This window comes from Emydura macquarii, unplaced genomic scaffold (assembly GCF_026122565.2).
Source record: "Emydura macquarii macquarii isolate MOO-44397 ecotype Brisbane River unplaced genomic scaffold, CSIRO-AGI_Emac_v2 contig_3390, whole genome shotgun sequence".
Classification (NCBI taxonomy): domain Eukaryota; kingdom Metazoa; phylum Chordata; order Testudines; family Chelidae; genus Emydura; species Emydura macquarii.
This window is the reverse complement of record NW_027133527.1, coordinates 2,898,088-2,918,811: the sequence shown is the minus strand read 5'-3', so window position 1 is coordinate 2,918,811 and position 20,724 is coordinate 2,898,088. Positions and strand designations below refer to the sequence as shown.

Sequence of the window (20,724 nt, the reverse complement as noted above, 5' to 3'; positions counted from 1 at the left end):
GGCCGGGTTTCAGGGTGGGGAGGGGTGTCCTTTTCCACCCCACTGGGCTGTGACTGTAACTGTCTCTGCCCCTCTCCTGCAAGTGTTTGCTACAAACACACGCCATGTGTTTCCGCCAAACAGGTACTTCCCCCTCACGTTGCTCCGCGGCGCCCCCTCTGGCCGGCTGCGGAACACCTTCCCACACCCAGTCCCCTCCTGTCTGGTTGGGTTGAGGCAATTGACACAGGGGACAAGAGTCCCAGGGACCCTCAGGCTGCTGCCAGTCCAGTGACTGGGGTTCAATCTGGCGGGGGGAGGGCAGAGGAGGGCAGGAAGGGCTGGCGAAGGGCTGGTGTGTGAATGCACCAGACTCTCACTTCTAGAGATCCAGGTTCCAATGCGATGGGTCCCATCCTTGTCCCCGTTTGTACGACGCTCCCAAAGCGTCACCGGTTGGCCTCAGTTGCAGGTGCAAGAAGAGCTCAAAGGCGGGCCGGCAGGGCCACTCCAGATCAGGCCCGAGGGGCGTTGGCAGAGCTGGACGGAAGCCCAGGGGCCGGGGGGACACTGGCAGAGCCCTTTGTAGGCGCAACGTTTGGTGCAAGCCAGTGCTGTCACCAGCCTCTCTTGCGTTCGTGAGCCCTAAATTCACGCCGGCGTGTGCAAAAGGGCTGGACGTCAGCCCCTGCCTGGAGAGCCTCAGCAAGGAGCTGGCTAGCTGATACCAGAGCTGCTGAGCCAGAGGGAAGGGTGGCATTTCCCCACCGACTAGATTTCTTCGACATCCCCATGGCCGTGAAACAGGCTCCTGGCAGCTCTGGACTCTGAACACCGTCTCCTTCATTCTCAGAAGGGACGCATGAATCAGCGTCCGGAGTGGAAATCCCCCCCCACCCACAGAACCACCCCACCCACAGACCCAGACAAGAAATAAGAGAAATCAGCTAGACAGAAGGCGATTCCTCCGCAGTTGCTAACGCAATTCCCTTCCCCAGAATCCGCCAGGCACTGTCAGTGCAGCTGAGTCTTAGCCCATTGTTTCTGGCCACCGGTGTCTGGCACAGAGGGCCACCTCCTCCCGGGAAAAGACAGTCACCCCTCGCAAAACTGGCAAAAAGCTTTTTAATACCTGACCTGTGCGGAAAGGTTAAAAAAAAAAAAACCTGGAAAAGTTTAGCCTTGAGAAAAGAAGGTTGAGGGGGGATTTGATAACAGTCTTCAACTATGTTAAGGGCTGTTACAAAGAGGGCTGTGCTCAGCTGTCCTCCACACCCACTGAAGGTAAAATAAGATGTAATGGGCTTAATCTGTTGCAAGAGAGATTTCGGTTAGCTAGTAGGAGAAACTTTCTAACTCTCAGGGTAGTTAAGTTCTGGGATAGACTTCCCCGGGAAGTCGTGGAATATCCATCCTTGGAAGTTTCTAAGACCAGGTTGGACAAACACCTGGCAGGGCTGGACTAGGTTTACTTGGTCTTGCCTCAGTGCAGGGGGCTGGTCTAGATGAGCTCTCATCAGGTCCCTTCCAGCCCAACTTCTCTATGATTCTCACTGTCGGCAATTCTCCCTCTGAAGCGGCTCCCAAGGGAGATAGGGCAATTCCCCACCACTGGGCACATTTACCACAAGGCAGGGTAAAGCGATAGAAAACGCGCCACGGCGGACACGTTCAAATCTCATGATTGCATCCGAAGTCTCGCGAGACGCGGTGGTTTTCTTAAAGCCCCAGCTCCCGGAGTCAGGGGAGCACACGAGACTCTCAGCTGGCATTTGGAAGAACACAGCTGGCATGTGTCTAGCCCTCGTGGCTGCTGAGAAAGGGCTGGGAACGGGATTGCTAAGGGCACAAACTGCAGAAGGCAAAGAACCCCAAGTTCAGCATGTTTAAAATCTCACGGTTTTAAGGCCAATATCAGGCTGTGTCGGGGAGGGCGTGACTTGTGATTTCTGAAGGCTCGGGGAGGATGAGGTTGTTACCGCGGGAGGGGGTGAGACTAGTTACCCAGCCAGGCCCCAGCCAGCGCTGCGTCTCCACGGTCGCACACCTGCCTCCCAGAGAGACTCGCTCAGCCCCAGAACAAAGGCACCCAGTGGAAAGGCCGCTGGGGCCACTTGCTAACGCCGCTCCTCACGTCAACCAGAAGGGATCACTGGGGGGGGGAGGTGCTGAGCCAGCTGCCTCGTTTGTACTCATTGGGCTCGCGGCCGGTTGTAAGCCAGGTGCCCCCAGCCAGGGCTAGAATGGGCCAGATCCCAGCTCCTTGTCCCATCCACGGGGGGGAGCCCGGTCCATTTGCTGGGGCACTAGGCTCCTCCCAGCAGGTCCTGGCCCCTTTGCCATGCCCAGAAGCATTTCTGGAGCCATAGATCTGTTCCCAAAGACCCCTGAATCCACCTTCAGGCCTGCCCCCCCCCCCTCTCCCTGCAGGGCGGGGGGGTCGCTCTGCGCTGGAGGAAAAGCCTGGCGGCTGTTTTGTGCTGCTTCAAGTGCCCGTTGGCCTCGCAAGTCCCACTTGCACAGCCGGTGCAGGACGCAGGCAGGTTCCCATCGTTACCAAAACCACCACACGGATGGCGACAGCGCAGCGCGGCTCGTGGTGGCCTCTGTTCGGGGAAAAGCCAGGCCCCAGCTAGCAGGGGGGGGGGGGCCTGTGGGTCAGGATTGAGGGGCCTCCGCAGAGCTCGGTGCAGAGCCGAGGGCAGGGCTAGCAAGGGGCTGTGGGGCAGGAGCAAGTGCATCAGCAGAGCTGCATATGTGGGGAGGAAACCCAGCAGTGCAATGGCAGGGGGTCGAGACAGAGGTGCATCAGCAGACCCACCTGTATGGGGAGGGAGCCCAGAGCTGCAGGCTGGGGTAGGGCTGTCTTGGGGCAGCTAGGGAGCTGATGTTTGCCCAGTGCCCGGCTACCCTGTGCTTGGCTCTGGCCAGCGCTCCCCCACAGCTTCATGAGCAGGGCCCCTGTGGTTCACGTTGAAGCTACGGCAAGCCGATCGCTCGGCTGATACCCGGCAGGTTGAGCAGCAGCAGCAGGTCCGTGCCCCGGCTGATGTGACCGGTTTCAGATCCTGTTTGCACAGCTGCGTGGAACAGAGGTTCCCACTGCGTAGGAGTACTGGAAAATATTGTGAAAGCTGAACTGGGCATCGGCCTTTCTATTTATACGGGGACGTTTCCTTTCGGTTAAAATCAAGAGTACCAATTTAACTGCGCATCTGTCTGTCCATCTATGGATCCGTCCACTTATCTTTCTTTAGGACAGAAAAAAGATGCCCATGTGAGATATTGTCTCTGACAGTCAGCAAAGCTGTACCCCCCATGAGAACCTATGCCAGTCTCTTGCAGAAGAATTCAAATTTTGCTGCATTGGCAATACGTAACCTCAGGGCCATACCTATTGTCTTGACCCTTTAAAAATCCCACCTGTCCTCCAAGGGATTTCCTGGCCTGCAGCAGGCACTCCATTGAATAACACTGAGTTCTTGTTCAAAAAGAAAAAAGACACTCTTCCTACAGGACAGGAGGGATTTTAAAAGGCCAGGTCTGCAATTTGCACAGGCTTCCTAAAAATCCCAAATCAACACTCATGGCTGCCCATAATGTTTTCTCGTGCTCAGATCTCCCTGGGCAGCAGCACAGAAATTGCTGTTTGAGTTCATCAGCAATAGCACTAGCAACTAACGTGACTGGCAAAATTTGGGTTTGGATTCAGAACACCCCAAAGGCCAGGGAAGAACTGGATCAAGCCTGTTGTAAAGGCAGGGCTAGGAGTCGCTTGCTTGCAAACAAACGAAATCATCAGATTATTATTGCAGGAAACTAAAAATACTGAAAAGTTCCAGAGGGGTAGCCGGGTTAGTCTGTGTACAGCAAAAACAACGGGAGTCCAGTAGCACTTTAAAGACTAACACATTTAATTTCTGCAGGCATAAGCTTTCATGGGCTGTAACCCACTTGGTCAGATGCAAGAAATAGAAATCAGACAGGGGGTCTATATATACATCCAAGGGGGAGGAACAACAATGGGGAGGGTCGGTGTTAGCAAAGTCCATTCAGTCAGAGTAGGTGAGGCCTATTCACAACCATTGATTAGGCGGTGAGAATGTGTGAACAGCGACAGTTACTTCTTGTAATGAGAGAACCATTCCAAGTCCCTGTCCAGACCCAGTTTGATTGTGTCAAGTTTGCGGATGAGTTCCAGCTCTGCAGTTTCTGGCTGAAGTCTGGTTTTGAAGTTTTTTTGTAGAAGTATGGCAACTTTCAAGTCAAGTCATCTGCAATCAATGGTTGTGAATAGGCCTCAACTAAATGTGTTAGTCTTTAAAGTGCTAGAGGACTCTTGTTGTTTTTACTAAAAATACTGTTTTCCACAAAACCTCATTTTTCGATGAAACGATATTCCATGGTTGGCTGGCTCTAATCCTGCCCCATTTGATTCCTGGAGCTGGCACCAGGGGCAGGCACTGGGACGTCGCAGTCATTTTCTCTGCTTGAAATAGCCCAAAGGGAGATCAACAGGCCAACAGCACTCTCTGTTCCCTTGTGTCTTTAGATCCTCAATATGGAAGACGACCAGAACTGGTACAAAGCCGAGCTGTACGGCTCTGAAGGATTCATCCCGAAGAATTACATCAAAGTCAAGCCGCACCCGTAAGTACCTTCCCGAGTTTCCATCTAGCACGGGCCTGGGAGGATTCAAAGTACCAGGCAACCAGCCCCGCTTCAGCAGGCAGCCGCTGGGCACAAACAAGCTTACCGTATTCACCCCATAAAAGAACGAGCAATAGGACTCCGTATTTCTGTGCAACGCCCCTTCCATCGGAGGGTCTCAAAGCACATTGTCAGCTGTGACCCGCCAAGCCTGTAAAGTGACTCATTAGCCCCATTTCACAGAAGGGGAAACCAAGGCACAGGCCAAGCCAGTCGCTTACCTCTCTGTGCTCCAGCTGCCCCCAGGTTAAACCAGGGCTAATGACACTCTCGTCCATCACACGTTTGTGGTTGGAAAACACTGCTTGTTAAAGGCGGAGAATTATTATTGAGGGGTGGTTCTTTTAAAAGTCACCCGTCAAGCGCAAAGATTCCAGAGACCATCCCCGAGCCCAGAGGTTCCGCGTGCCTGCTAGGCCAGGGAGCCACTGGTACGAACTACAGCCACCTTGGGGCTACTCTAATTTGTGCCCAGGGCTAATTAGTTTCCCTGGCAGTCGCTGGGACTCAGGGGTGTGGGGCCTTTGCTTTCCACTGCCCAGGTCTGTTGCGCGCTGATCACGTGGAGTCTGGCCCAAAGGATGTTTCCTCTGAACCATTCAGCAGATCAGATCAAATGCTGTAGCCGAAGAATTAAGCCCCTTTTTCTGTTTGCAAGTCGTCTGTGCCCAGGCTTTGCTTTTCACACCCGTGCGAACCACTCCCTGTTGTGCCACAAACAACTGACCCCAGCGTCCCTCGGGCCCGGGGATTGCCCGACTACGGGGCCGTCCTCATCCGAGGTGTGAGATTGGGTGCCCGAGTCACATGGTACCGTTTCCGCTCCCTGATTGGGTGTCAGGAATGCCGTAATGGACTCAGGAGGGCTCTTCACACGTGACCCTGGGGATTTCCCAGCCCCCAACACTCATGTGCCTGGATGTCCATGAGTGACAAGGGGCGAGACCACTTCAGCCGGAGGCCTCCCAAAACACTGCTCAGACTGGGGTGCCCTTCTGAGCCCCCCGACATTCACGGTGGCTGTGGAATCACTCACCCCTCTGCACGGCTGAGCCCGGGGGACATGCCACCCAGATGAAGCAGGCGCCCACAGGAAAGAAGAGGGCGCAGAGCTGAGCGTGGGAGACAGGTGACAGGATGTGGCTTGTGTGCAGTCGGCGTTTCTGCACAGCTGGCTTGCACAGCTCGCCTCTCTCAGCCGGGAGCACAATTGCGGCCTTGCCGAATCACCAGGATCGGTCGACAACCAGTCCCCCAGTCCTCTCGCCAGCCCGGCCCTGAGGGCGAGCCTGCCAGCTCCCGTGCTGCAGGAGAACCAGGGTTGTGCGCGGGGATGAACGTAAAGGGGGAGGGAGTAGCTGGGGCTGTGGGACCCGCACTGCACACGGGACCCTGCAGTTCTCTCAGACGATCCCAGTCAGGGCTGCCCAGCCGCACCACACTGGGTCTCTCTCAGGCCAGGCCTGGGTCAAGCAGCCATGGATCCTTGCATCCTGCCGCCAGGAGGCCACAAATCCTCAGTGACTTGCCCCTGCGCAGAGGAGAGAGGGAGAGTCATTTGCTGGGGCCAGTGAAAGAGAGAAAGATGCCGTGCCTCTCAGTAACGCCGGCCCAGGGCCACTCAGCAGGCTCCGCGTCAGCTCTGGGGGCACGCCGGTACCTGCTGAAATGGGGGACTGCCCCATCCCTCTCATACGAGGCATAGCCCATTGGCCCTACCGACTCAGGGTCCCAACCCCAGCTCAGATGCTGACTCCCTCAGAGCTGGGGCCCAGATCCTCAACAGGATTTAGGTGACTCACTCCCACTGGAAGGGTCCACTCCTGAGCGGTGCTGAGGCCAGCAGGAGCGTTTCACGCAGGGTGTCATGGCCCTGGTTGTTCCTCCGTCTGTGCCAGGCTCTCCCCGTCTATGGCAGGGCAGCAGGAGCAGGAAGGGGGGTAGCCAGTTGAAACGGCCGGATGATTCGGCAGGCAGGCAGGCCTTTCCGTCCAGTGCACATTCACTGTGTCCTCTTCCATCATGCCAGCCCCCCCACGTACCGTGAAGGCGTAGGGATTTTGCGTGTGTGTGGGGTTTTCAGGGATGCGGCCCAGGCCGGGCACGGGTCAACACTCTGGTGTTGCGGCATGGCATGACAAAATCAAAAGGGCCCAGCCCGCCAGTCGTAGCGGGTAACCAGTGCCTCCAGCCAGAGCCCGGCACTCCCTGGGAGGGGTAGGGTTATGTGGGTTCTCGCGCTATGCTCTGTTGCTTGAGTTGCAGGGATGCCCTCTGGCCGATTTAGGGCCCCTTCTAGGACGGGTTAAAAAACTGAGCAAACGCAGGATCTACCGAACCAAAGCCCGACAGCCACATTCCCCTCGACGGGGAGTTATTTTCATTCCACAGGACAAAGGCTTTTGTCTAGATCCGACCCCTGCAGTTTCTGCAGCCCCAGCCTCAGGGACTCTTTTAGCTCCTGAGTGGGGGTGTGAAATTAACCAGAAACAGAAGTGAAACTAACCGATGAGCAACACATTTGCCTGTAAAAGTTTCTGGGGTTCCCATGGTCCCAGGTGCTGTCGGCGGCGACCCTGAGGCCTCAAGCCACGTTTGGGTTTAAAGCCAGTTGCCCCATCCCCTCTCTGAGCTAGAGACGCCGCCTTTTACCGGCTTTGCTGCTCCAGTAACCTTGGCCATTAACCTGCTGCTTCCCCTCTCCCGGCTCCCACCCCAGCTTCCCCTGCGCACTCTTCCACTGCCCAGCCCTTCTCTTTAGAGCCCGTGGCTCCCTCTAACGCCGGCTTCTGCCCCTCAACATCCACAGTCCTTGGCTCAAAGTTACAGTTCCACCCTCTGCTAGAAGCTCCCCTTCCCTCCTTCTTCTTTGACTGATCCCCGTATGCCCCCTCCTCCCTGACACACCAGGGAACAGGGGAGCGGCTGGAGAAACTGGCCCCTGGTTGGAGAATACCTGGGGTTCAGTATTCCCAAGCGCAGGCCTGAGCACCCACACTGCCCTGGAAACCTGGGTTTACAATGGCTAGATCCGGGTCCCGCAGCCGCGCCAACGCTGTGCGGACCTTCTGACGTGGGGCTGCAGCTTGAGCTGCGTCCACACTGCCAGACGGCAGGGCTTGGACCCAGATCACAATTGGACTCGAGCAGGTTCCTGAATGCTTGCTGACCCGAATCAGACTGGTTTGCATGTGGACGGAAGTGGGGCTGGGGCTCACACCGGAGTCGGAGTCCAAGTTTAGTGTGCAGTGTAGACCTACGCTTAGAGTCTCTTCTGCCCCGTGGCTCATGAGACAACCCATTTTTTCCCCACTGCTGCCTGTCCAGAGCAAGATGTTTGACTCCACCCTAAATTGTCCCCATGATGGCAACAGCCTTTTCGATTGTCCTGGGATAAGCCATGCTCTAACCTCTCCACCTCCTCCTCCCTCCAAGTGGAATCCAATCTAAGACACACCTTGTGCTTAGGCGACCATAGCCGTCTCTGTCTAATCATCCACCCTCTTCCTGTGTTCCAGCCCCGCGGGCCATCTCGCTCTGCGATGACAGCCATTAGACCTGGCCAGGCCTTAATCCACAGTAACCACCGGATGAAGACAAACAATAGGCTGAGCACGGCTGTGGGCTGCAGAAATAGCAACGGGGAAGTTTTGCTGCTGTGGCCATGATTCTACAAACCAGCACGAGTGCATAGAACGGCTGTTGTAGCTGAGCGGCACCGGTGGAAGGGCTGCGAACCGGCGCTAATGATGGATTTTGCTAGGCTTAAGAGAAAGGGCACACATTGGGATAATTTTATACGCTCCCGTCCTAAATTCCCCCCCACCCCCAACAAGAGAAAAGTTATTCTGCATTTCCCATCTCACATGGCACTGTATGTGTGTTCCACCCCAGAGGTGGCTGCATTTCAGGGGTGGGTGAACAGAGACCCCCCCCCACACACACACTCTGGTGAAAGAAAATCGTTCAGTCTCCACATTGTCCCACTCGACCCTTCGAGTCTCCTGAGAGCCGTCTTTTATAGCCATGCCTCTACACCAGTTTGCGAGTGCCAGGGGTACTGTGGTCTAGTGGGCAGGGCACTGACCGGCAACTCAGGAGACCTGGATTCTAATCTTGGCTCTGCTGCCGAGCTGCTGTGTGACCGCATCACCTGTCCGTGCCTCTGTTTCCCAAGTTATTGGGCTCAATATAGGAGTCAATGGGGGCGATTCTCTGGGCTGTGCTACGCAGGAGGGCTAACTAGATGGTCGTAATGGTCCCTTGTGGTCTTAAAATCTACTTTTTGGCCAGTGCCATCTCACACCTTTCTGTCTTCGCTGTGTCTGGCCCGTGTTGCTGCTGGTTTGCGGGGATTGCAGGCCTGCCATCTCCTGCTCAGCTCCGGTTCTTTGTGTGACCCTCCCTGCAGGTGGTATGCGGGAAGGATCTCCAGGCACCTGGCTGAAGAGATCCTCTTGAAACGCAAGCACTTGGGAGCCTTCCTGATCCGTGAGAGCGAGAGCGCCCCGGGGGAATTCTCCATCTCTGTGAAGTAAGTCGCTGGTTCCTTCCGCGGACGCTTATGGCTCAGTCCTACAGCCCGTACCCTGGCAGGATCCCTGCTGGTTTGGACTTGTAGTTGCTGTGTTGAATGCTGTTTGAATAGAGCAAGAGTGAGCAGATGCAATTGGCACCTGGGAACACTAGAGGGAGCCAATGGCCCCACCTGTCAAAGGCAGGCTGTAATTTACATGGGATTATACACCCTCCTAGGAGTTGATTTCCTTGCTATATTCATCACTTCCAGCCCATTCAGTGTGTAAATGATACCCAGATCAGATTCTCTTATGGAGGTGTAGCTGACTCCCCCTGCGGTTATGTCTAGACGGGGATTGAAAGGTGTCTTGTTTGCCCGTCTTCACCAACTCATTGCACCGGCTAGCACAGACAAGGCAGCTTAGCCTGTACCATGTGCTAAGCTGGTCAGGTTACAGCCTGAGTTTGCTTAACACAGGCATCTCACTAACAACACTCCCCTGGGAACAGGGAGAGGGTTTTTCCCTGCCCAGGGCTTCTTGGAACGAGCAGAGAGTACCTTGAATTTTGAACAGAGGCCAACGTCGCTGAACGGCAAAAATTCTGCACTTGCGTTTCCTCTGCTGTTTCCTGACAGCAATCGCTGCACTTCATGGCCTTCTGCTGTGGGGCTGAGTCCTGCGGGGTCACATGCCATCCTGGCGCAGAGCTCAGCGGAGTCTCAAGGCTCCAGCTTTTTAGGCCATGTTTGCTTTCCGGTGTGCTAGGCAGGCCTACCTTCCTCCTTTTAGCACCCCCCCACCCAGGCCTTACACTCCATCGCCCTGTGGCTTCACATGGATGCAGTATTATTTGTGGCTTCCTGTGCTAAGAAGTTGTGGAGCGTTGCTGTGCACCGTTGAGCAGTTGCTGCAACCCAGCCCAGAGGTGGCAGCATCCTAGCAGTGGGCGAGAGAGCCTGGCATACTGAATGCGGCCTGGACGGTCCTCTGGGGTCCTTCAGGATGGAAGGCACTTAACAGTCAGAGATGGGTAAATCAGGTTGGGTGAGAGAAGGAAAGGGTGACCAGATAGCAGGTGTCAAAAACCAGGCCAGGGAGTGGGGGGTAATAGGTGCCCTATACAAGACAAAGTCCCTAATTCAGGACTGTCCCTATAAAATTGGGACATCCGGTCACCCTAAATAAGGAGCCTCCCAATCTTCAGACCACGCCTCAACCCAAATCTGAATGGAAACGCTCCTGAGCTCCCAGCGCTGGGTGGAAATGGCTCTGCCCCCTTATTTGCGTTTTCACACTGCCCTGCTCCTCCAGATGGAGTGGGGGGGGGGAAGGAGGGCAGGCTGGTCTCTGCCATTGCCAGGCTAATAATGCTGCCGGCTCACAGGTGAGATGGGTCCGAACCAGCCTCCCAGAGCTGGGCACTCCCGCATCGCGGGGCAGCAGGGCTAAATCAGGAGCTCAGCCCGGCAGCGTGGCCCCATCTAGTTCAGAGGCGTCTCCACCCCTTCGGAGTTCTTGCTCAGCCCCAGCTGCAGAGCGGCTAGCGCTGGCCTCTCGCTAATTGCTGTCCCCCCTTGTGCTGCGGGGGGGTCCTTCCTTGCAGAGAGGCAGAGGAGCCATCCACACTCTCCCCTTACAACCCAGCTCCCAGCCTCTGCCCGGCCTGATCTCAGCTCAGCTGCACCCCAGCTGCTGCCAGCAGCGCAGTGCATCTGCCCTCCGTCTTCACATCATCCCCTCCCATCTAACCCTGCCCTTGGCACCAGAGGGTGCTGAAGGTTTGACTGGCGAGGCCACTTTCTGTTTCGCAGGCAGCCTTTCCCCTGTAAGGCCGTCGCTGAGTCAGTCCAGGCTAACGTAAGAAAGCCGTGGGGACTCTGTGCTGTGTCTCCTGCTCCATCGTCTCCCACCTCCTGAAACCCGCCATTAGCTGCTAGCGGTACAGGGCTCATGACACACGTCACAGTGTAGTTCAAATTCTATCCAGTAGAGAGCAGTAGTGCACACAGCCACGCGCACACAGACACGCGCCGGCTAGGCCATCACAACCCTTGGAATATACAGCCCGATTCCCCTGGGGAATCTCGCTGACGCCTGACAAACATTCTTCGTTAGCGTTAATTATTTCTATTTCAGTAGCACCCAAATGTGCTGAGCACTGGAGGGGCCTGAACTGGGGCTCCCAGCTCCCCCTGAGAGACAGGTATCGTCACTGCCATGGTGGGGCGGTGGGGCAGCTACGGCACAGAGCGGTTAAGTGATGTGCTCAAAGGCAGCGGGGAGGCCAGGAATAGAATGAGGGACTGTCCCACAATGGTTCCTGCTGGGTCGACGGCGCGGGCCTGTGCCTGTGCCCGGCTGTGTGTTGTTTGCTCGCCCTTGGAGGGGCCCAGCAGGTGGATATTAGGGCACTTGATGACTGACAGCTGATGGTGTCTCCCAACTAAGCAGTGTGGCCAAGTGGTGGGAGCAGGGGACTGGGGCCAGGATCCGGGGACAGTTCGGTTCCCTGCTCAGGGGGAAGGTGTGGGCTGGGCTGCTTCTCACTTTCTCTCACTCCGGTTCACTCAGCCCCGGATTTGAGCCTGTTTATCTTTTGCTCTGCAAACCCAGCCCCGCCCGGCACTTCCTCAGCCCCAGATCCTCCCAGCCCCACCCGCGCACCAGCGGTGAGGGACAAAGCCCTCTGCCGCACGGGATCGGAGCTTGTTTCTGCAGCGAGACAGCTCTGCGTGCCAACCTGCCAGCTAGAACCACGCCAGGCAACTGGGCGGGAGCTGGCGCCTTGTGGCTCTGACCTCCCCTGCTCCCAGCTCAGGAACCGGGGAGAAAAAGTCAGTCACCCGGCTTGCCTTTGCTGCCACTCCAGGCTCTGACGCGCCGCGGCTCTGCAAACATGCTGCGTCTGGGCCTAGCGCCCTTTAAAATGACAGCCCCAGTCCGATCAAAGCCCCAGTGTCTTGGGTGCCGTACATAAGAAAAGTCTCTGCCCCTTTCGGTCTCAGATACAGCCGAATGCAGAGCTAAACGCCCAGATTCTCCCCACCCCGCAGCCTGGTTCCTGGGCCCCTCAGCATCCGGCTCGCAGCTCACGGCTCACCCTGGCTTGGCTGTTCACAGAATGATCTGGGTGCTTTCCAGCCAGGCAGCGTCTCCCACCGCTGAGCTTTTCTGAAGCGTTTAAGGAGACTCTTGCTGGTATCGAAAGCACTGGCTCCCGGGCGCAGCAGCAATGCACAGCTACTGCGCCAGCCCAGCTCGGCAAACCTGCCCGGGCTGCCTGTGCCAGGAGACAGATCTCTGCAAGCACCCTCTGCCTGAAACGCCAAGACTACGGCTCTCTCCCCTTCTCCAGCCCCCCTCCCTTCTGTCTGTCCTGGACTTCCCCAGACAGTGGTTTCACTGCAGTATAGATGGTTGGATTCATTTATCAGTAAGATGGGATGGAAGGGGAATAAACACCACAGTGATCCATCCCTCGCTGTACCCATTATCTAGCTATCTGCTTACCTAGACTCTATCACCTCAGTCCCTTGGTGCCCTGTAAATATTTAAATGGAGAAATAACAGCAATCTGTGGTCTAATTCCTATGATTCTAATCGCTTTCTTTCTCCCTTCCCCGCCTGCAGGAGAGAGAGACCTTGATTTGTCTGTAGGGTTTTTGTTTGTTTGCTCACTTCTGTTGTGCCTGGGGTGTGCATGTGTGTGTGTGTGAGAAAGAGGAGTTTGGCATCCCCTTCTGACAGTGGGGAGGGCTACGGTTGGTCTAATTTATAGTGGCGGGGAGTTCCACAGTCTAGGTCCAGTTCCTGGGAAAGTTCTGTCTCCTGCATGCCGAGTTCAGCCCCTTGTACCAGAACATGGTCCCATTTGTAAAATACACCCCGAGTGACACCCAACTGAGATTGGCTCCGGCTCAGATGGGGCAGGACTTAATCTGGTGCAGCTGCTCATGAGGTTCCCATGTGAGATCTCAGCCTAGGGGAATGCCACGTCACACACCAGGGGCCTGATCCAACGCCCAGGGGTGTCAGTGGAAAGACTGAGTAAGTTTAGCCCCCAAGAGGCCACTGCTTTGTTAACTGCCTTTGTCCGTCTCCTCCCACCCCCCTGTTTGATTCCCAGTGGGCTGAAACACAGCCTGGCCCATGTCATTTACATGTAAGCAGACAATGCGTGGGAGGGGAAACTGCTACGGAGGGACTTGCCGGAAGTCACGTTCAAGAGGTCAGTGGTAGAAGTGGGACGCCCAGCCCAGGTCTCCTGCCCCATAGGTCAGGGTTCTGCGCACTGGACCGGGGCCCTCTCTGACCCACACCCTTATTAATGAGGGGCTATTGAGTAGGGCTTCAAGGGGGGCTGTGGAATCCCCATCACTGGAGGTTTAAAGAGCAGGCTGGACAAACACCTGCTGGTCTAGGTCCTGCCTCAGTGCAGGGGGTTGGATTCGGTGACCTCTCCAGGGTCACCTTCCAGCCTGACGTTTCTAGGCCCTAACTAAAGGCTGACGTAGAGAGGAATCCAACTAGGTGCTGCCAGCTCCGTGCTGCTTCTGTCTCCGCCAGGGCAGGAGCCCAAGGGAAGCAGGTGCCCCGTCCCTGCCTGTGTAACCTCTTCCTTGATTAAGCCCTTGCACCAGGCGTCCGGATCTGCTCGGTGCCAGCAGGGAATGTATCAGCAGCTGCAGCCTGTGACGTTGGCTGTGACAATTTCAGGCCCCTCGCCAAGCAAGCAGGACGTAAGGGCAATTAAACCTGCTTAACGAGGAATCATCCAGGAAGGACCCAGAATCTGGGGCTGCAAGTGCCGGTTCTTGGGCAAACCAGCACCCAACCCAGGGCGTGAGATCACTCAGGAGTCACAATCCAGCTCTCCTACTCGCCGCCCGGTGCTGATTAGCTGCTTCAGTGACTCTGATTGTCCCTCCGCGTGGTTGAAGGACCAGGGTTTGGCTCCCTCTGACGTGCACCATGGCTTGTTCTCAGGTGACTTTGCGCATTTGCTTGGCTGCTCCATTTCAAGACATTCCACAAGCGGTAACAACAGCTCCCCCAGAGGTTAGGGTTCAGGAAATGCCTTGGCATTTGGCCTCAGTCATTGGACCTTCCCTCCCAGGGACACACGCAGAGGCATCCAGAAGGCATTTTCCGGCATTCCTCCCTTGGCATTGGTTCCATGCGGGTGAAGCAGACGTGCTGAAGGGGGAGCTCTGAAGCCGCTATAACTGAGCCACAAAAAAAATACAGACCCAGACTTTCAGAAGGGACTAGCGCCCCTTCCCCTCCCCCGGGAAAATCAGGCCCATTTGCAGAGTGTTGAGCGGGGCACACAAGGTCACCGATCACTTCTGCAAATTTTGCCCACGTCCAGGAGATTCTAGCTCAGAAACGCCTTGCCAGAGCAATTCCAAGATGTACAAAATCCAAGTCGAATCAACATCCGAGGGCTGCTGAGAAGGACACCAGTTCTGGGTCTAGCGCCTGCGTGTGACTGTTCAAAGGCCATCTGGAAAGAACCCGTCACTTTGTTATGCACAATAGAGCCCCGCCCCTCCCCATTTCACCTGGACTGGAAATTCCCTGTCCTTACAGCTCTGGTGTGAAGATGCCTGGAATACTGTGTTCAGCTCTGGTCCCCACCCTGCCAGCCGGACACCGACCAGCTGGAGGGAGTTCAGGGAAGAGGAACAGACAGCCACGGGGCACGGCAACATAAATGTCAGGATGTGGTGACGCCGCAGGACAAAACAGCGCCGTGCCAATCTCCGCCCTGCATGCAGTGGGTAAGGAGCCTACCCAGGGAACCAGAGAACGCTTGCGATGTGCATGAGACGTAGACGAAGGAAGAGCGTCATTGCTGTGGGGTCAGGCTGAATCCGCTCTTTCCTCTGTAGCCGCGGTCGGTGTTTGGCTGGCTCCGGTTCCACGTGGCAAGCTCACTTCAGGGCTGCTTCTCCTCCTTTCGCCAGCACCTGTTACTGCTGCAGTGGGGAAGCTGATCAGAAATCCCAGAGGAATCTTTTTCATTACAAATAAGAGCCACTGAATAATCCCAATCAAACAGGAACCCGTGTCAGCCCAGCCAGGTCAGGGCTGGAGTCTGGGGGAATGATCTGGGGACTGAATGCACATCCATTAGAAGCAACATGCTGGGTGGCCCGGCCCTGGCTGCAGCCCCCATTACCATGAGGAAAAAACCGAGGCTAGATTGTCGATCATGCCTGAGGATATTTATCGAAACTTATTTCCCCTGTGTCTATGTATCTATCGTCCAGAGCTGGTGAGATTTGCTGGCGCCAATCCGAAGCAGTGTTCGCGCAGTCTCAAGCGACATTGTGAACAGGTTGTTGCTGGGCCTGCTGGTCCAGCCCAGGCCCGTCTCTAGACTAGAGAGCGGGTGCTTGTGTAGTTAAACTAGGACGTGTCGTTGGAGACTGAGAGACAGAGAGATTTGTGCTCCTCTCTGTGACATGGTCTATCCTACCAAGATCAAGAACCACCAGTCCCAGAGCTCCTTGTGCATAGGCAGGAGGGAGGCACAGCTGGTGGAAGGGGCAAAGCAAAGCACCATAAGACAGTGGGAGCCAGTGCTGCTGCTGCTTCTGGTAGGATCTGCAGGCTCAAAATATATGTGAGTAAGTGTCTAATTCACTCACAGTCACACACACACACATACTGCCATATCTGGTGGTGGCTATAAATACAAATCAGGCAGCCAGAAACGTCAGGAGGTAAAAGAAAGGGAACTGAAAGAAGCTAAAGGACACCCATCTACCCTCCAGTTTTTCAAACCAGACCAGGCCTTTCTGCAGTCAGGCAATGTACTAACTCGGGCAGCAGCTGAACAAAACCAAGATGAAAACGATTTCAGTATGGAGCCCGTGCCTATAGCACTGGCAACTGATGACAAAGAAAAGCTGCCAGAACGCGCATGATGTGACTCCAACCTAATGCTTGAAGATAGTCAGGTGGTATCACCGTTAGCACCACCGCAGTCAGAAGGTTTACAAGACGCAGGAGAGAGCAGGGCTACGCCATCTGATTCTTGTCTTTTCCAAAATCCAGGCTTGTGGCCTGAGAACAGAACAGATTCTGTCCGTCAAAAAATTGTTCTTTCTGGGGTCCTAACTTCTGAAGAGACACGGAAGCTAGCAACGTCAATGTCAAAAGATGTCGATGGGGGGCGAATTCATGATTCTGAAAAAGGCCAGAAAAATAAAGCTTTAAAGTTAATCGGCCTCATTATAAAATGTTTGCAGTCCCATTGATCCGTTAGAATAAAAAAACCAAGACATTGACAGAATATAACACCTTCATAATGACCAAAAAGTTACAAAATAGTCAGCAAACTTGTACCACTCTCAGGCTGGGTTTTTTGTTAAACAAAAATAGCTGGGGGGGAGGGAAGGCATTTTTCAGAAATGTAGAATATGTCACAGTCATTTCAGAATTCAAACTTTTTTCATGGCTCATAAGATTGTATGTATGGGATGAGGGACTGTGATACGTGTGTGGGAGGGGGCCCGTGTTACAACTTTGTACTGGGCCCAAAAAAATTATGCTTGGGCCCTGCCCCCAGGGCCCTGGTTAAATGTACCCTTTTTCCCCTCCATGTGGGGGCCCTGGCTCTTACCTACCACTGTTCATCACTAGATCACCAGGTACCTCACAAAGGAGGTCAGTATCAATATCCCCCTTTCACAGATGGGGAAACTGAGGCACAGCATGGGACCAAGACTTGCCCAAGCTCACCGAACAACCCAGCAGCAGCACGAGAAACTGAATCCAGATCTTCCAGGTCCTAGTCCACTGCTCTGCTCACTAGGCCACCCGGCCTTTGATTTTACAACAGCGCACTGCCACCCCCGCCTTGCACGCTGGGGTTTTCCCATACATTTCCCCCGGCGCACTCAGAACTAGGCTCAGAGCAGAGGGTGAAAAAAATCAGGCCGTTAGTAAATCATTTCACAAAGCAGCTCATCAGTGCTGCCTTTGTAAAGCTGCAAGAAGATGCCAGTTCCAGACAGCTCTCGCCTGTCTCGGGGATCCTTGTTTTGCTATCTCAGGAGCTGATTTTGCTGTTCGGTCACATGCCACCCAGCAACGGGATGCCTCCAAGCCAGAGGAGCCAATTCCATGTCTCTGGTCTCCAGCAAAATTCAGCTGAGCTGAATGGCCTGAAAGTATTTGAACCATGTGGCTGTTCTGGAAGGAAGGAGCCCCGGTGAGGTGGGGGTCGGGGAGTGAGCGCTCCAGCCTACCTCCTGGTTCTGCAGCTGTTCTGCTGGTTGCTTTCGAGAGCCGAGATATAACAGCAGATGATTAGTCCTGCATTAATGCTGGGAAAGTAACAGAGTTAGTCAGTTGTAACCAAGGGGAATTATCTCAGACTTCCAGCTGAAAGAAATATTCATGAATTCCTAGATTTCAAGGCCAGAAAGGACCCTGGTGATCATCTAGACTGACCTTTTGTATAGCACCGGCCGCAGAACTGCACCCAGCCATTCCCACAGTGAGCAAAGGTCCAATTATTGTTATTGTTATTGGTATTACAGCAGTGGCTAGGAACCGCAGTCACAGATCAGAACCCCACAGTGCTAGGTGCTGTACAAATACATAGCCCAGCGACAACTTCTCTGCTTTTGCTTTTCCACTTTTATTTTGCAAATGATGGAGGCCAAGAGAGATGTTTTCCCAAAAACAAGGAGCACAGAATTCACCACTGACCAGCTCCCCAGATGTGAAGAAGACCCAGCCAGTGGACTAATTGCAAAGGGACTCCAGGGCTTGCAGTTAGCACTGACACACCTTCCCTGTCCCCTGCCTCAGTTTTCCCATCTGTAAAATGGGCAGAATGATACTTTCTCCTTCTTTATAAAGCCCCTTGAGATGTACAGTCAAATGCTACCTCCGTGCTAAGGATTACTACTGAACTACGCAATCGGGTGTGAAATTCCACTCCAGGGGAGACCCCAAGGATTTCACTCAGCTCTGCTGCTAGAAGCAAAGTAGAGCACAGTTCCCATAAACCTGGCCATGGGAAAGGCTGCCTGTTAGCTAACTGAGCAGCTGGTCCGGCTAGTGTAATCTCTTGCTGTAACATACGGGGCACGCACTAGTTCACAATGCATTCTGCTCTCAGCCCATGATGTAGCAGACCCACAGCAACCGTCCCTGAAGTACACGCAATGATCAAACCAATGTCCCCTATGCACACTCAGCACGTCTTCTCCTCTGTGGTGTCTCAGTCTGAGGTCGAGCGGCCATCATCCAAACTAGCCTCTTCCCCCAAGGAACTGCCAGGCCTGGTATGGCCCTGATCCGCCAATCTGACTGATCGCCAGCCAGTGGGTTCTGCTCTGGGCACAGGCATCTGCCCATCCTAATCCAGTCGTAGGATCAAGGCCTACGGTTTAATTTCAGGAATTCAAATAAAGTGTTTTGGGAAATTAGGAATGGGAAGAAAAGACTCAAGGATTTTTTCCCCCCACTTTTAACAGCGTGACCCCTTGTAAGAATTCCTGCTTTTCTAGCGTGTTCTTTGTTTCCCCAGATCAGCCCCCAGCGAAACCAGCCTCATTCTTCACCAGTCAGGCCTGGGGGCATTTCTAACTTACTCGTGAGCCAGAGGGCTCTTCAGAACAAGCAGGCGCGACCCGCAGATGAAATGCTGACATTGAGCTTTCTCACTGGTGCAAAGCCAGCTTTGGGTTAGTAGGGCAGCCAACAAAACACTGGCACCAGCTCTGCACGCATTGGTCAGGCTGATTGATCTCTCATCGCACAGTCACAGCCTACATGGGCACTGGCGAATGTCTCGTTATCGTTATGATTGCACATTCATCACTAGCCTCCCGGCACTATTTATCGCAGTGCTTAAGCCAACGGAGATGTGTTTCCCAGAAACAAGGAGCACCATTGAGCATCTATCCAGAAAAAAGGGAGACCCAGCCAGTGGACTCATTGCGGAGGGACTCCACGGCTCGCAATTAACAAATGATCTGAGCCAAGGCCTGCATTTGGCACCTGTTCTACTGTACGCATCCCTTATACCTGAGAACATGGGCTGCGTTCCCATTCCTGCCGCTGACTCACTTGCCCCTCCATGCACCCACCCAGGCTCAAATGCCCTGCAGGCAGAGGCTGTCAAGTGTCCATGAAAGGGTTGTTGTGTTTGTCTGTCATCTGCCATGGGCAGAGAGAGCTCCTCTCTTGGAATCCACCCGACCTTCTCTGATACTCTCCCAGGCTGCAAACATCCAGGCGGAACCAAATGCAATGGCTGCAGCTGGGGGTGGGATCCCAGTTCGTCTGCAGTCACTGAACCTGACCCTCCAGGGTGAATCGGGAATAACTCCATCGACGTCAGTGGAGGATCGGCATGAGATGAGAATCAGGCCTGGAAATCCATGGGGCAGGTTGACTGACAGCCCTGGAAATCCATGGGGTGACTTGCAGTGGCAGGTCCTGCACTTTGTGCACCAAAAGCATGTGGTGATACAATATCTGCACCTCTCCGCTGGGGAATCCCTCGCCACGCCCAGCTGGCTCTTTGCCAGGGTCCCCGCCGTGTTACTCTTGAAGGAGCATCACTTAAGAAGCAGGAGGCTGTGCAGAGACGCAGGATGAGGCGCTCGAGGTCTGATGACCCTCGCCTGCTTCCACACCCAGAGAAGACGCCCAGGAGGGAAGGCGAGAAGCAGCCAAACCAATATTCCAGAGAACACACCACGATGTCGCTGCATGTTGCGGCCTCCCAGCAGAGGGAACCAGACACCCCACAGGTGCTGGGGCAGAGGGCATCAGTAGCACCGTGGGGGTCTCAGTGGGGCAAGGAGAAGATGAGACCCCCTCTACATCTGTCACCTCTCTGCTCCTCCTCAGAGAGTCACAATGGCCAGGAACAACTGATCTCGTTTGCTCTCCCTGTCCGGTAGCCCAGCGGAGCCGATGGAAAGCAAGTGACTGCGGGGTGGGAGCTGTATGCCATGGCAACCTGGCATGGAGAACGCTCCACCCAGCGAGCCCAGAGTATGGCGGGCACTGGGAACCCTTCATTGTTCACACACTTCGGACCTGGCAATGCGGTTAAAGCCTAGCAGCTTTATCAGACACGTACGGCCTGGCTGGAGGGCAACTGCAGAGCTCTCTGTGGGTAAGCACTGCCCTCTCCCGCCGGCTGAGTGTCTCCTCCACACAGGGGAATGGAATAAGCCAAAAGCCAAGTGAAGACCAGTCCATACAGCAAAGGTGGGGAGAAGGCTGGAGAAGACTCTGGCTTGGCCTCCTCTCTCGCTGCTTTCTATTGGTTAAACATGGATCTTTATCTGGACAACCACAGAAGCACAGCTCAAGCCAGCTGAGAGAAAGAGTTTCTTAAAGACACAGTCACTCATCACTGCATTTGCAGCCCTCGGTTATTTTATGGGCAATTACTCTCTTGCAATTAGCTCCCTTTGCAGAATATCCCAGGAAACCAGCCCCAGAAGCCCCACGATGTACTTGCAAACATCAA

General features: G+C 54.7%; 1 protein-coding gene across 1 annotated transcript in view; it reads left to right on the top strand.

The window, feature by feature from the left end:
- GRAP (GRB2 related adaptor protein) overlaps nt 1–20,724 on the top strand; it is a 38,025-nt gene that overhangs the window by 4,917 nt on the left and 12,384 nt on the right. The window contains exons 2-3 of the mRNA XM_067534111.1: nt 4,532–4,629; nt 9,101–9,223. Coding sequence (XP_067390212.1) covers nt 4,532–4,629; nt 9,101–9,223 — 221 coding nt within the window. The remainder of the gene's footprint in view (nt 1–4,531; nt 4,630–9,100; nt 9,224–20,724) is intronic.